Below are 13833 nucleotides of genomic sequence, written 5' to 3'. Positions count from 1 at the left end.
GTCGAAATCGACGACACGCGCGCGAGCAATCGATTGATCTTGGGCGAGTCTCAAGGGTAAAAAGGCCGATTGAAGACTTCGCGACTTCGCGCGGGTTTGACGGGTTATACGCATGTCATCGCGTTATCGGCGCGAAGATATCCGCGAAGGACCGCCGTGTCACTGACACGGTGTCAGCGAATCGCGAGCGGCGACATCGGCGGGCGGTACATCGCGAGGAACACCACGCGCGTAACGCGTAATGTGGCAGTGAGGTTGGCTCGGGGTATCGTCGCGCTGCGCATCGGATGTGAGTAATAAACCGCGGTCCGCCGCGCTGCAGGACGAGAGGGACGACGGCTACCACGTTCGGGGAAGCCTGACGCGGCGTGCCGTGACGCGAGGTGAGAGTGCCGCAAGTGTAATACACTCGAACGTCGCGCCGGGTATCCGCTCCGCGACGAGCGAGCCTCGTTCATTGTCTATCGCAGCGTAGACGGAGAGAGGAAGTGCGAGAAGCAGAGGGGGAGCGAGAGAGACGGCGAAAGCGCGAACGGAGAAAGAGAGAGGGAGAGAGAAAGTGAGAGGAAGCGAGAAGGTAAGGTGCAAAGTTAGATTCACTTAACCCAAATCTGTCGGCGCGATCGGGTGAGAAGGTGGCTTGCGACCCGGACTTTATCGATGCCGCGTGAGAACGGATCGACCGTAAGCGCGCCGATCGTCAGCGACGATCGTGGGACTGTCGCGCGAGCATTATGACGGGTTCCCGCCCTGGCTGTGATACGAAGGATCCCCCGTGCCTCTTCCGAGTTGTCTTCTGGGTGCCGCGCGAAGGAACCGCGAGGGATGCACGAGCGTAAACGTTCCGAGGGTGTCGGTGCGTAAGAGCGAGCGGGTGTGCGTCAGGATCCAACCGCAGCGAGATTCTACTCCGAGTCGACGGCCCCAACGGACCAGCCATGAAGAAACAGTTCTTCCGAGTGAAGCAGCTCGCCGATCAGACCTTCTCCAGGTAACCGAGACCCGGTTGCATCCCCCATCGCCGCGCGATCGTTATCTGTAGCCTCGGCGAGGGTTCAAATCACATATCACGTATCACGTTTCTTCTCTGCTCAGCTACGTGCAAGTTAAATGTTCATTAACGATGGATTGATTGACAAGAAATAGTGTACAGAACAATTTTATTAGAAATTTAGGAAAGGTCATGTTTAACGAGTGTGATTCACCCTAAAATATACATATATTCTGGATTCGAGTGTTTTAAAATAAATCGCACACACGGATATTGGACAGATTAGAAGAGATAAAACGCAGACCGTGTGAAAGATAAAAGATAAGATTTTCTTGCAATCAGAGACACATTGAGTGTGTCATGGTACAAATTTATTTTCTATGTGAACAGGGCTGGTAAAACGGAGGTGTTAACAGACGACCTGGTGGCTGCCGACAAGCACGTCGAACAGATCAGGGCAGCTCTTACGGGTCTCAATAAGAGACTTGGAAATCCACCGAACCAAACTATCACGCAAGATCAGGCTCTCAAGGAGAAACGTTTGGTAAATATAATAAATTCGTTATGTCAAATGTTTTTCATTATTGAACAAGCACTGGCAGCACCACGTGTTACATTGTCGTCGTCGTTGCTGTTTAGAAAAAATGCCCAGAGTACATACTCGGGCAGACCATGCTGGAGAACGCCGGCGAGGATGGCCTCATGAGTTTTGCGCTGGTGGAGTGCGGGCGCGTTCAAATGTCGTTGGCCAACGAAGCTGTGGAGCATGAGGCGAAGGTCGAGCAGTACGTGGCCGCCCCGCTGCAGCACATTTTAGACACCGACGTGCCGAGTATACTGAAGCATAAGAGGAACCTGACGCGTCTGATCTTGGACATGGACAGCGCCAGGACGAGATACTTCCAAGCGATCAAGCACAGTACTGGTAAATTATTCACGAGTCTTTTCTGGTCAGAGAGTCGAATATGAAAGATGATCGCTCGAGACAACTCAATCTTGTACCTTTGTAGGCACAGGTGCAACAAAAATAGATAATTTAAAAGAAGAACTGGAGGACGCCGAGACGAAGGTTGAACAGTGCAGGGATCAGTTGGCTGCGGAGATGTTCCAGCTCATGTCGCGGGAGACCGAGCTAGCTCAGACGATTATTCAGTACATAAAACTCCAGCGAGCTTATCACGAAAGTGCATTGCACTGCCTTAAGGACCTTATACCTGGATTGGAAAGCTATATCAGTAAGTTGACGCGTATTTTTATGCATAGCTGCAGGAATATTTTTATTATCAAGGTATCTCGATATCTTATCAAGGACAGCGTCATAAAATGGTCATTTAGCCTAAGATGTTTGTGTCGTAATTACAGACGACAACGAAATGAAGCCCGTCTATGGATATCCCCTTGAGGAGCACCTCAGGGTGACGAACAGAAAGATCGCGTTGCCCATACAACTGTGCGTATCCGCGCTGCTGCGTTTGGGCATAGAGGAGGAGGGTCTTTTTCGAATAGCCGGCGCGGCGTCGAAGTCACGACGGATCAAGCTGAGCTTGGATGCCTGTTGTCTGACCTTAACGACGGCCCTGGAATACAAAGATCCGCATGTCATCGCCGGTGCATTAAAGTCGTATCTACGAGAGCTACCGGAACCTCTATTAACATACAAGTAAGCATCGATTATTCCCGGCAGAGTATCAATAATTCACACCGTCTCTGCAACTTATTCATAGACTGTATCCGGAATGGATGGCCGCTGCGAAGATCACGCACAACGAGACGAGATTACGGGCTCTCTGGGAAGTACTGCACAAGTTACCGCCAGCAAATCTGGAGAATTTGCGGTTCCTAATTAAGTTTCTAGCCGTGCTCACGAAGAATCAAGATATCAATAAAATGACGCCGCAGAATATCGCGATCGTCATCGCCCCGAATCTGATCTGGAGCCCGCCGGAAGATGCGAACACGATAGTGTAAGCGGCTTTCTTGTACATCCTAAATACACATCTTGGATTGTTGTAATAAATTCGTAGCGAGCGCTGAAAAGACTTACACACACTTGCCGTGCATTGCAGGATGAACATGAGCACGGCGAACAACTCTAGTCTTATAGTAGACCAATTAATTACGTTCGCGGATTGGTTCTTCCCCGGCGAGGTGGACTTCGACCGTGACCTAGACATCGGCATCGTGAACGACGCGGAGAGTCAGTCAATCGGTATGCGTCGATGCGTGTCCAACAGTAGCCTGAGCGACCACGGCGAGAGCCCGACGCAGGGCAGTCCGAAACCAGCGGCGCGCCGAAAGAACAAGCCAGCACCCACGCCACCGAGTGGCAATACCCCGGACAGACACGAGAAGAGGGATGACAGGCCACCTCCGACCCCGGACAAGCCACCGAGAGTCGTGACGTCCACCCTGAACCGAGCAACGTACAAGGCTCAGAAGCACGAGGTGACTACCGAGCTGATACGACACGACAGCAACGTGGAGAGACACGACAGGCACTTGGAGGCGGACGCGAGGTCGCAGTCAGCCTCGGAGTTGATCTCGATGGATCTCCATTCCATCGATAATTTCGAACGGTCGCAGGAGGCCGACACTCACCAAAGTGAAGTCTTAAACTCCGGAGGGACTCAGGAATCACAGAAGTGCGACATGAGAGCGAATATGACAAGCGCGAGGGAGAAGTCGAACGGCAGCACGGTCGACAATATTGCTAAATCGATGATGGAGAGTGTCTTCGAGCACAGCGAAGCTGTAGTACAGAAGCCAAAGCCAGTGCCTACGGAAAAACCGTCTACGTTGGAGAGGAGAAGGCCGGTCGCTGCTCCCAGAAACTTAACGAATATCGCACACAACGCAGGTGATAGATGCTACCTACTGCCAATTTCTAATAGACATTACTTACCTTGTCTTTGTGCTACAGGGATTCTCAACCATGTGCCCGCGACAATTTATTAAATATCAGAAAAAAATTAACAATGAAAAATATTACAATTTAGAATTTTAGATAGTTATAAATATATTTATTTTACTTAAATTTCTCAAATAATTAAAAATACATATGACTCTCTGTCCTTTATTTACTCTCGCTCTCGGACTTCTTTTTGAACATGGCCCTCTAATTTTTTTCCAGTCGCGAACGCGCCCGCGACATCGATTAAATTGAGAACTCCTGGTGTACTAATTTATATTAAGTATATATGACACCGTTATGATACCAATATTTCACTGTATCATATATCTGTGCAGAAGAAGGAGTGGAATTGCGAAAAAAGGCGGACGGTAATGTCGCAAACATGTACACGTCTCCAAACGAGAGGGGTGGCAAACCGGCGATCCCCGAGCGACCGCCCGGCTTGGTCCGTCCGTCGAGTCTAATCAGGCAGCAGCCTCGTCAATCCGCCAACGACAATGCGGAAACCGATCCAGGGGTAAGTACAGAGTTACTCACGCAGCAAGACAAGAATCTCTCTTGAACGTATATATGATAATCATTTGTAATATAGTCACTACGAGTGAGGACAAGAAAGTAACACACTGCCCGGATATTACATTTTGACGTGACGTAAGCTCTGTGTGAAATAAAAAGATTGCACAGCGTTCAAATCCAAAGCTTTCTCACACACGCTTATTTTCCATTCGCTCTCTCTCTATTCGTACTTGATACATGTTCGCCACGCAGCGTAATTTGCCGAGGGTCTAAGTTCTCCTTGAATCGTCTACAGCCTTTAACGCTGGAGCGGGCTCACGTGTACTCTGTGGACAAACAGCAGGTCAGTATAATACAAGTGCGTGGGGGGAACAACGCCATCCCGAGCGAGTGTGCTGGCAACACGGCAACTTCGAACTTGCAGAGAAGCCCAAGCGTCGGCAGCAGACCGTCGTCTATGTCTTTGTATGGCACGGAACGCCCGGAGAAGCCCGAGAAGCCGGATATGCCGCACGAGCAACAAGCGAAGGCGCACGCGCGCACCAGATCGGAAGGCAACATCGTCGACGTTCAAACGCAAACCAATACGGTAGTGACGGTTCTCAAGTCACCGCAGCAGAAGCCAGCCTCGCCGAGGGTGCACCAGCGACCGCCGAGGCCACAACCGCCACCACCGCCGCCGCCCACCGCACGGCCTAAGTCCGACCACGAGAGCACTAATCTCTAGCGGCGTTTGCCACGAAGCGCGAGACGACCTCGTGACTTTTAGGAGACGAGGATTCGCCAGTGTCCCTACCGCGAATACCGTTTCACACGTATGACACGTACGCGTTACCAATCGACGAAAGCAATTGAGGAAGAGGATGAAAACTGTATAAAGAATTCATTGGGCATCTCCGGAGGACGGAGGGACGCATCGCGATTCCATCCACGGAGAAATCATCAGCGTTCATTCGACGTCGTAGAAAACTCGAGGCAAGTGTTGTAGATCGTAGATTCGATAATATTCACACGAAGTTATTCTATTTTTCCCGTGATCTCCCTATTTATACGACCTCTTATTGTATTCCAACGAATGAACCTCCGATGGAGTGTTTCAACACGATCCATTGTACGAAAACGAGTGTAAAGGCTCCTAACATGTAACAAACGTTTACGTATTAGGAGTCTTGAACGTTTGAAAAAAACATATTTTGCATCTGGCAGCTTCTAGCACGCCGCGTATATCGTTCCCAAATCATTTTTAGATACGTATCTAATTTCGTAATCGATTCACGATATTTTTGCAACTTACTACCAATTTTTATACTATTGCAAATAAGGAGAGGAGAGCTCTCCAGGTAATTACTCTAGAACGTAAGAATGTGAATCTAGATTGGACTTTCCTTTGTAAGCATGAAGCGCACAAAGCTCGGTGTGCTGAGTGCACGTTAAAGTGCGATTGTATAATCGACTTGAAACGGTGAAATGTTAATTGACAGCATTAGTGCTTGCGACATACGAATTTCCGATACGTCCATCGAGCGAGCAGGAGAAAAAGAAGTAAGAGAGGGGATTAACGTTCGTTTAAGAACTGACATAATCAGTATGTTGGAATTGATTTAACGGGTGATATTTATTAGTGAAAGCCGTTTGTTAATTATTAGAGACTGTCGGTAGAAAAAAATACCCGTGTCTCACATTTCGACCAACTTGATATGTGTCTCTGAATTACTGTTAATTCTACCTAGAAATGAGAAGGATTTTTAACTCGATTAAACGTTAATTAATTTTTACACGGAGTATTTTAGTACAACAAACTCTTGATTGAATTGCCAAGTTGAGATAATCGCCAAAAGGTTGAGTTTGATTGCATCTTACTTAAATATATAGTGAGATTCTATCTTGTTTTTGTTTTAGCCATGTTGGTATATTTTTAATTCTTAGTTAATGATTTAATGGAATAATATTCCATAATATTCTTTGGATTCTAAATTTCTGGAGTTACTTTTGGACGATTTCAGATTATTTAAATGAAATTTGTTTTATCGTATGCCCAAGAAAATCTTGAGTTTGTGTACTTTATTCTATCGAGAATGCTAGATTTGTAAAATTTAATAAAGGTTTAATATGTAATAAGAAATTTTCTTTACGTACATTATATATGTATATATATACATTCTTTTTCTCAATATATAATGTCAAGATTTTCATATATAATTAAATTAATAAATTTTGTTTTCGTTTTGAAATGGAATCTACAAAGAATAGTATGTAACAGTTACATAAATTAGAAGTAAAAATGCAGTATTATTGAATATCCATTTAATTTATGGATCAATAGATCGAAAGATATAGATATATTATGTTAATAACGATTATTGAAATTTTATAAGATAGAGTTTATACGTCGTGGAGTAAATTTATATGAGAGAGATAACTGGACCTCTAAATTATAATCACAAAAGTCAGTTATGTTTGTTTTCGTTTCCTAGATTTTAATTATTGTCGATGATAGCAAACCTTGCATTCTCTCCTCCGTGGTTAATGTATGTAAACTGCCTTGAAATTGTTCTGTAATTGGTATTGATACCATCCGTTCGCGGAATATTAATTAAGCGGCGAATGAATCATGTGAATCTAGCCAATGACAAATCACGCATTTACCCAAGGTGTGCTTAGGCTGTGAATGTAATGGACTATTAGAGGAGTTATTTGTACATAAATAAAGATTTACTCTATTATAGATGATCGAGTGGAGATGTATAAGGCGTTCAAGTGACTCTCACACACGGGATTTCACGCATCATCACGCATTTATTAATAATGTTGTAAGAGAATAAAACAGTATCGCGCGTGTGTTGCGTCATGCAGCGTGCTGCATGGTATTATACATAACAGTAGCGTATGGCGTTATAAAAGAGCTGCGAGCTGCTCGTCGGCGACGTCTTTGGGTGTCATGCCGTCGTTATCCGCCATGGATCGCGCCCCGAGCGAAAGTAGATACTTGACTGCTTCCGCGTGGCCGCAACTCGCCGCGTAATGCAGCGGCGTCTGTCCGTCGCGATCCTGTGAATTCATGTCCGCGCCACTCCCGATCAGACGCGCCATAACGTCGACGTGGCCCCGATCCGCGGCCCAGTGTATGGGCAGCAACCCGTCCGTGTCCAGCGTGTTCACCAGCGTGGGTTCGCCGCTCAGGATCTCGCACACCCGCGTCTCGTTACCCTCCTTCACCCAGTCCAGAAACGTCTTATCCGCGTCCCCCAGTTCTACGTCGGTGTTCGACAGCTTGCTGACAGAGGTCCACCTCGACGAGTCGGCCTGTGCCTCCGTCTCCCACGATGGATTTATCTGCGCGATCGCGTGAACGTAACTTGTCATCGCGGTCTCGCGGCTCATGTCACCCAGATTCTTCCACGCCTCCCATTTGTGCTTCGCTTGCACCTGGTACCAATTGGGCCGCGGTACGTCGCACAGGCCTACGGTCGCCTGTTTGTACAGACCGTAAAATCCGAGCAGCTGAGCCGAGTCCAACTCGGGGACCAAGGTTTGCAGATACTTGGCGGCTCTATCAAACGTCTCCTTCAGATCCGTCGAGGCTAGCTCGCTCTCGGCCATCGTTCGTAGTTTTGCAGCTCGTTCAATTAAACGTACTACCGTTGTCGTTGTCGTCGGACTGTTTTCTGGTCAGAAGCAACTCCTTCCCTTTTAGAAAGTGCTTGTGACCAAGCACATCCTTTGGACCCACCCTGACTAACGTTACGTGCCCGTGGCCCTGATGAAGCCCGGTCTGCTTGTTGAACGCGACAGAGGCCTCGTGCACGTAGCCGAACTGGGAGAAGTACAGGGCGAGCTCGTGGCGACCCACCGTCCACGGGATATTAGCGATGTGTAACGTTAATTTCCTGAAGGCATTACTAGCCATGACAGATGATGACGGGATTGTCTTGCCTATTCCGATCTCTGTATGTCCAGCAGGTGTATCGTGTGATCCTGCATCAACTCGCGCACGTTTACCTCGGAATTCGTCCCGAGATTGTCCAGTGACACGTGCATGCACGAGAGGCCCCACCTGTTCAGCAGATGCTCTATAGTCCAGTCAGCACTGCGCTCCTGGTACGTGCAAAGGAATCGAGCACGTGGATTCTTCTCCAGCAGGAACGCCACGATAACCACGATGTCTTCGAAGACAGTCGGCTCGTAGAAGCAGTCGGAGCCTATAATCAGGTCCAGCGGACCGAGCGAGAACAGATTCGACAGGAAGAAGCCCCAAGTGAGGCCGACGATGCAAATTTTGTCCGACACACCGTTCAATTCGCAGCACCTTCTCATGTGCTGCAGGGTCCTTGGTTGACTGGCGGAGTCGCTCAGCGTCACGACAGCTCCGCACTTGCTGGCGACGATGCCGGGTAACGAGGTGCCGGCACCGATCTCCAAGACTCGCTTGCCCGGCAGGCTCTCCCTGTGCTCCCAGAGGTACGAAGCTAGCACGGGCGCGCACGGCCAGGTGTAGAAGCTGTAATTAGCCTCCAGCAACTGCAATCAACGATTACGCGCTTGTTAAAAACACAGGTTCGTTCCCGACTACTCCCTTGCAACATCGCTTTCATCCATCCAAGTTTAATCCTTCACGAGAGCGAGTTACGTAACAATCGCAACGACAAGAGAGCTCTAATCCGGAAGGAACATTCTTCAGCAATTTGACAAAAAGTATCTCGTTATAAAAACAGCAACAAATTATTTTTTATGTGTACAACAATATCGCTGACGACGATACCGCGTGAGAGAGATCGCCTACGCAATCAGGATCGTCGTGCGCGCTCCGTACTTCGTCACGAGGAAACCGACACCGACGAAAATATAACGAAGGGGGACTAGGGGGCGAGCGTAACGTTTCGGGCGCAAGAAAAAAAAAGAACAGAGGTAACGCGGCGTGCGAGGAAAGCGGCTTTCTATCGCCGCGACCTAACCTATACGCGGCGCGTAATACCGGTAGCTCGCGAGTCCGGGAAACCGGCTGGTCACTCGCGCGTTCGCCGCATGGATTGCCGGCTCACCTCGGGAATCAGGATCTCCAGGTACTCCCCGCTACCGCTGTCTTCGGTGCCCTCGGCGTCTCGCGTCCTCCGCGACCTGAAGATAAATTTTTTCACTTGCTCGGCGGCATGACCCCCACCGGACATTAGGATGCGCGTGGGTAGTAGACTCGTGTCGTGCGAAATATTCTGGTCTAGACCGGGCATCACTGACGCACCCCCTAACCGTCCGTCATCGCGCTCGTAATAATTTTAACGTGGCGTTTTTAACCGGTCGTCCATTATGGCGCGTCTTCGCGCGCGATGTTCCCGTTCGACTACACGCGGGGAACGTACGGAGTCTGTGTTGACGAGAGTTGTCGTCGCCGCGGCGGCAATGGCGGCTACCCATGCTCGAGTTTCCCGCTCGACGCAACTGCACTCTCTATACTCTCGTCGCCCTGTCATTCGGCACTGTTGAAAAAAATTAAGAGATTTACCCCATGTACCGATATTACTGCCAGTACTGAAAATCTATAGTATACGTGACATAAACTATAGCTTTCTGTACTGGCAGTCAAATAACGCAGCCTTAATCGACGAAAAAATGAAAGTAAAATAATTGGATGAATTTTCTTGTCTTATATGAAGTACGATCGTGTCTGCTGAAGACGTGGTGATGCTCCTGCGGTGCGAGGTGCTTTGACAATTGTCAAGGTGCTGCGTGTAAAAGAGGTGGTTAAACTGTCACTCGTAACGCTTCCTTGTCAAGGTCTTTCTCTTTCATATTGCTTTTATTAAAATACCGCAAGACTCTTTCGCGAAACTTAACGAAATTAAAACTGTTGTACTTTTCGCTCACCACTTTGCCTCATAGTTATATATATGCATGTATGTACATTTATTCTTACAATTTTGCATTCATGATTACACTTCGCCCGCACGTTTCAAACTTACGAGGAACGCTATTCTCCTATTCTTCAATGAAACATATCACAAGTTTTATACACTGGGAATTTTCAACGTACCACAACGAAACTATAACGAAAGGTCGGAGCAGGTTTACTGGTAGTCATCGTACAGCATTGCCTTTGCCACTGTGCCAGCCGTTTCCTTGTTCATCAGCTTCTCCACGATGGCCAGGGCAAAAGCGAAAGCGGTGGCTGGCCCTCGGCTCGTTATTATGTTATCTAAATGTATTGGAATCAATCAATACAAAGCCAAAGACCATTAATAAATAATAATCAATCGATCATTACCAGTTGTCACGACTTTGTCCTCCAGGTAATTGTAATCGTTGGCCAGCTCGTTCTTCATCGATGGATAGGAAGTGATCGCTTTCCCCTTGGCGATATCGTGAGCTTTTAGAGCCAGCGGGGCTGCGCAGATAGCAGCTATTATCCGGTTCTCCTCGTGCTGCTTCTTCAACAATTCCCCAAGTTCTGCTGACTGACAAACCCAAGTTTTTCACGTGATTATAGAGTCAGACGTTGTGACGAGACGAGAATGAGGAGTAGGGCCGGATGAACTTACAGCTGCAAAGGTCTTGGCTCCACCGAGGCCACCAGGCAGCACCACAGCGTCGAAGGTCTCGTGAACGACGTCGGCGAACAGGACATCGGCACAAACTGCAACGTTACGGCTGCACGTCACGCAAGGGCTATTCGACAGACTAGCTATGGTAACATCAACCTAGCCGGCAATCGTACAATCGTTAAGCTGTGTCAGCATTCAATTGGCAAGGAATATCGCTTAATGATAACATCATAGCATTCATCATTGCGTCAAATAATAAATGTACCCCGGCACGTCTCAAGACGTCGGCGCTTATCACAGCCTCCATTTCCTCCGAACCGTCGGCGACCACCAACAGCGCACTTTTCTTTTCCATTTTCTTGTAAAATGCTCGGCGCGCTACTGCGTAAACGATCGGATTGAAACGAGTGAGAAAAGTGAGACTCAACATCAGCAGTGTAATATATGTATATATACGATGTACAAATTCAGTACAATTAACGTTGATAGAAATAGAACTAAATCCAGCGCTCGCGATTTCCCTAGGAAATCCTGCTAGTGACACAAATGTCGAAATGAAAATCTGGAGAAATCGCGCGATGAAAAAGTATTGCGGCTTTGGATAGAACTATTTCGAACATAAACGTTCGATATCCCGTAGAAAACTTCGTCAGCTATTACCAGAGAGAAGCCTAAGAGCGGTCACGCTCGCGTTTTAACTGTAACGCCTCAAACGTGGACATATGCGTTCCACTTGACGCTCCCAACGCTCGCGGCGTCATTCTATCTTTATTCAATATTCAGTGAGCAATAAAGACAGAATCACTTCAATGTCCACGTTTGAGGCGTTACAGTTAAAACGCGAGCGTGACCGCTCTCAGGCTTCTCTCTGCTATTACATTTCGACGATCGAAAAATCTAGTAACATTGTAAAAATAAAATTAAAATTTCTAGAAAGTAAAGTTCTTATTGGATTATTATATGCACTACGAGGCCAACATGGCGGTCAGCCAATCAGCAAGCGAGACACCGATCGCGCTTCTCTGATTGGACTGACTCCGCTCAAGCCGGGTGTCCTCTTCAGTTGTCGGAACGGACGCATAACCTCTAACGTGGCGTAATCTAACGCATGTATCATTTTATTCGCAAATATTCGGTCAAGAAATTAATATATATATTTACATAATATTGCGTATGTCACACACTTTCTTCGCCGCTTTAAGTTTGACACTTACTTACATCGTACATTAATTTTTTTACAGAAGATTAACGTTCTCAGTCCTCAGCAAACATGGACATTCGTCCAAATAACACTATTTATATCAACAATTTAAACGAGAAGATCAAGAAGGACGAGTTAAAGAAGTCACTGTACGCTATATTTTCCCAGTTCGGCCAAATTCTGGACATTGTAGCGTTGAAAACCTTGAAGATGCGCGGCCAGGCCTTTGTTATTTTCAAGGAGATCGCGAGTGCAACGAATGCCTTGAGATCTATGCAGGGATTCCCATTTTATGACAAACCAATGGTAAGAGAATTATGCAAGGTTCTTCTTGCTCTTAGCTTTTTATTTTTCTGCTGTTAATCCAAGTCTGCTGTCATTATTCATCATTGTCTTACTTTCCTTATTTTCTTAGACGAATAACTGATTCCATGTATCTTTAAAATGATCCATTTCTAGAGCCAATAATTTATTTATTGCAATATAAAATAAAATAAAATGAGATATATTTGTGTTAATTATATTGCACTATATAAATTATATTTATCTGTTTTTTTCTGCAGAGGATACAGTATGCCAAAACTGACAGTGACATAATAGCCAAAATGAAGGGCACGTTTGCGGAACGTCCAAAGAAGCCGAAGCGAGTTGTCCCAGTGGCGGACGAGGAGGCTAAACGTGCTAAGAAACGCGCGAAAGAGCAGGCGAAGCACTCGCAGCAGATTGGTTATCATGCCGGTGTGCCGCAGCATCCAGGGCTTGTTAACACGGCTGTGCCTGAACAACCACCGAATCAGATATTGTTCTTGACGAACCTGCCGGACGAGACGAGCGAGATGATGCTGTCGATGTTGTTCAATCAGTTCCCAGGCTTCAAGGAAGTGCGACTAGTGCCAAATCGACACGACATCGCGTTCGTCGAGTTCGAGAACGAAGTACAATCCGGTGCGGCGAAGGATGCGCTTCAGGGCTTCAAGATCACACCCTCGCACGCGATGAAGATATCATTCGCGAAGAAATAAATTCCTTTTTTCGATCATTGATACGTGTAATAAGAGAGAAACAATACACAAGCTGAATTGCATTTGTACAAAAGTGGCTGCAGTTACTAAAGTGTCTGCTTTTCAATTATCTCGTTCACAAAAGTGATATCAGCTGTGACTATGCTTGCTGTAATTGTGTACGATTTCTTACGAGAATCCTGTGAGAAAGAGAGACCTCTCGTCATAATTAAGATGTTTAAATTTAAGAAGAAAAAATATACGAAAAGGATATTATGACCTATTTCTGAAATCTCCTGATTGACCTTTTTCGAAATATTTTTTTCAATAAAATGCTATATTTTTTGTGAATCCCCTATATAAGATACATGTAAAGGAACATCATATATCATAATATAATTTAGGGTAATATAATTGGCGAATAAAACAAATATGATTATCTCTGTCCTTGAAGTATCTTGCGATATTTCTGATAAATTATATTTACAGATGTATGAAGCATGTGAAAAGAAGCTATTACTTCAAAACATTACACTAGTTTACAAATTTTTATTTTTTATATTTTTTTAGTTTTGCCTATTACTGTCCAGCAATAGTCGTCTAGCATATTTTCTCCCATCCTTGATATATTTGATGACCATGTTTCTAAAAATTTCATATGCAAAAATAAAGGAAGGCAT

General features: G+C 46.3%; 6 protein-coding genes across 10 annotated transcripts; 2 read left to right on the top strand and 4 right to left on the bottom strand.

Annotated features, from left to right (window-relative positions):
• Positions 1 to 55: 55 nt before the first annotated feature.
• LOC105286938 (rho GTPase-activating protein 44) lies at positions 56 to 7142 on the top strand. 4 transcript variants are annotated; one of them, XM_020034196.2, is made up of 10 exons: positions 57 to 991; positions 1382 to 1535; positions 1631 to 1916; positions 2002 to 2226; positions 2354 to 2651; positions 2716 to 2955; positions 3058 to 3848; positions 4238 to 4419; positions 4714 to 4761; positions 4843 to 7142. In XM_020034196.2, the coding sequence occupies exons 1-10, from the start codon at positions 939 to 941 to the stop codon at positions 5143 to 5145; spliced, it is 2580 nt and encodes an 859-aa protein (XP_019889755.1). In that variant the 5' UTR covers positions 57 to 938; the 3' UTR covers positions 5146 to 7142. The 4 variants fall into 4 exon arrangements, with proteins under 4 accessions (XP_019889754.1, XP_019889755.1, XP_011350559.1 ...); XM_011352257.3 differs by lacking the exon at positions 4843 to 7142 and adding an exon at positions 4495 to 4553 and having other exon boundaries at positions 60 to 991; positions 4714 to 4732; XM_020034195.2 differs by having other exon boundaries at positions 56 to 991; positions 4714 to 7142.
• A 52-nt stretch (positions 7143 to 7194) lies between these two features.
• Positions 7195 to 8049, bottom strand: LOC105286945 (acyl-CoA-binding domain-containing protein 6). The gene has a single exon (XM_011352265.3). It carries the CDS (start codon positions 8016 to 8018, stop codon positions 7311 to 7313), a length of 708 nt encoding a protein of 235 aa, XP_011350567.1. The 5' UTR covers positions 8019 to 8049; the 3' UTR covers positions 7195 to 7310.
• Positions 8028 to 8464, bottom strand: LOC109611487 (31 kDa ribonucleoprotein, chloroplastic). Its single transcript, XM_020034198.2, has one exon. The coding sequence runs from the start codon at positions 8323 to 8325 to the stop codon at positions 8041 to 8043; it is 285 nt and encodes a 94-aa protein (XP_019889757.1). The 5' UTR covers positions 8326 to 8464; the 3' UTR covers positions 8028 to 8040.
• On the bottom strand, positions 8302 to 10060 carry LOC105286944 (methyltransferase-like protein 23). The gene is made up of 2 exons (XM_011352264.3): positions 9458 to 10060; positions 8302 to 8936 (listed from the first exon to the last, which is right to left on the bottom strand). The coding sequence occupies exons 1-2, from the start codon at positions 9641 to 9643 to the stop codon at positions 8352 to 8354; spliced, it is 771 nt and encodes a 256-aa protein (XP_011350566.1). The 5' UTR covers positions 9644 to 10060; the 3' UTR covers positions 8302 to 8351.
• A 141-nt stretch (positions 10061 to 10201) lies between these two features.
• Positions 10202 to 11429, bottom strand: LOC105286946 (protein dj-1beta). Its single transcript, XM_011352266.3, has 4 exons — positions 11217 to 11429; positions 10949 to 11107; positions 10675 to 10864; positions 10202 to 10605 (listed from the first exon to the last, which is right to left on the bottom strand). The coding sequence occupies exons 1-4, from the start codon at positions 11379 to 11381 to the stop codon at positions 10478 to 10480; spliced, it is 642 nt and encodes a 213-aa protein (XP_011350568.1). The 5' UTR covers positions 11382 to 11429; the 3' UTR covers positions 10202 to 10477.
• Positions 11430 to 11962: 533 nt separating this feature from the next.
• Positions 11963 to 13581, top strand: LOC105286948 (U1 small nuclear ribonucleoprotein A). 2 transcript variants are annotated; one of them, XM_011352271.3, is made up of 3 exons: positions 11963 to 12057; positions 12193 to 12458; positions 12716 to 13581. In XM_011352271.3, exons 2-3 carry the CDS (start codon positions 12222 to 12224, stop codon positions 13172 to 13174), a joined length of 696 nt encoding a protein of 231 aa, XP_011350573.1. In that variant the 5' UTR covers positions 11963 to 12057; positions 12193 to 12221; the 3' UTR covers positions 13175 to 13581. The 2 variants fall into 2 exon arrangements, with proteins under 2 accessions (XP_011350573.1, XP_011350572.1); XM_011352270.3 differs by having other exon boundaries at positions 11965 to 12122.
• Positions 13582 to 13833: the final 252 nt, after the last annotated feature.

The sequence above is a fragment of the Ooceraea biroi genome, chromosome 1, assembly GCF_003672135.1.
Source record: "Ooceraea biroi isolate clonal line C1 chromosome 1, Obir_v5.4, whole genome shotgun sequence".
Taxonomy (NCBI): domain Eukaryota; kingdom Metazoa; phylum Arthropoda; class Insecta; order Hymenoptera; family Formicidae; genus Ooceraea; species Ooceraea biroi.
This window is presented reverse-complemented; position numbering and strand designations above follow the sequence as displayed.

Bases quoted from the DNA above. Each gene is read 5' to 3' on its own strand.
- LOC105286938 (XM_020034195.2), top strand. From the start codon at position 939: ATGAAGAAACAGTTCTTCCGAGTGAAGCAGCTCGCCGATCAGACCTTC. The intron at 1,536-1,630 runs GTAAATATAATA...GTTGCTGTTTAG, and splicing joins CTCTCAAGGAGAAACGTTTG to AAAAAATGCCCAGAGTACAT. The intron at 2,652-2,715 runs GTAAGCATCGAT...ACTTATTCATAG, and splicing joins GAACCTCTATTAACATACAA to ACTGTATCCGGAATGGATGG.
- LOC105286945 (XM_011352265.3), bottom strand. From the start codon at position 8,018: ATGGCCGAGAGCGAGCTAGCCTCGACGGATCTGAAGGAGACGTTTGAT.
- LOC109611487 (XM_020034198.2), bottom strand. From the start codon at position 8,325: ATGGCTAGTAATGCCTTCAGGAAATTAACGTTACACATCGCTAATATC.
- LOC105286944 (XM_011352264.3), bottom strand. From the start codon at position 9,643: ATGCCCGGTCTAGACCAGAATATTTCGCACGACACGAGTCTACTACCC. The intron at 8,937-9,457 runs GTGAGCCGGCAA...CGTTGATTGCAG, and splicing joins TGGAGATCCTGATTCCCGAG to TTGCTGGAGGCTAATTACAG.
- LOC105286946 (XM_011352266.3), bottom strand. From the start codon at position 11,381: ATGTTGAGTCTCACTTTTCTCACTCGTTTCAATCCGATCGTTTACGCA. The intron at 11,108-11,216 runs GTACATTTATTA...ATTGCCGGCTAG, and splicing joins ACGTCTTGAGACGTGCCGGG to GTTGATGTTACCATAGCTAG. The intron at 10,865-10,948 runs GTAAGTTCATCC...TGGGTTTGTCAG, and splicing joins GAGCCAAGACCTTTGCAGCT to TCAGCAGAACTTGGGGAATT.
- LOC105286948 (XM_011352271.3), top strand. From the start codon at position 12,222: ATGGACATTCGTCCAAATAACACTATTTATATCAACAATTTAAACGAG. The intron at 12,459-12,715 runs GTAAGAGAATTA...TTTTTTCTGCAG, and splicing joins CATTTTATGACAAACCAATG to AGGATACAGTATGCCAAAAC.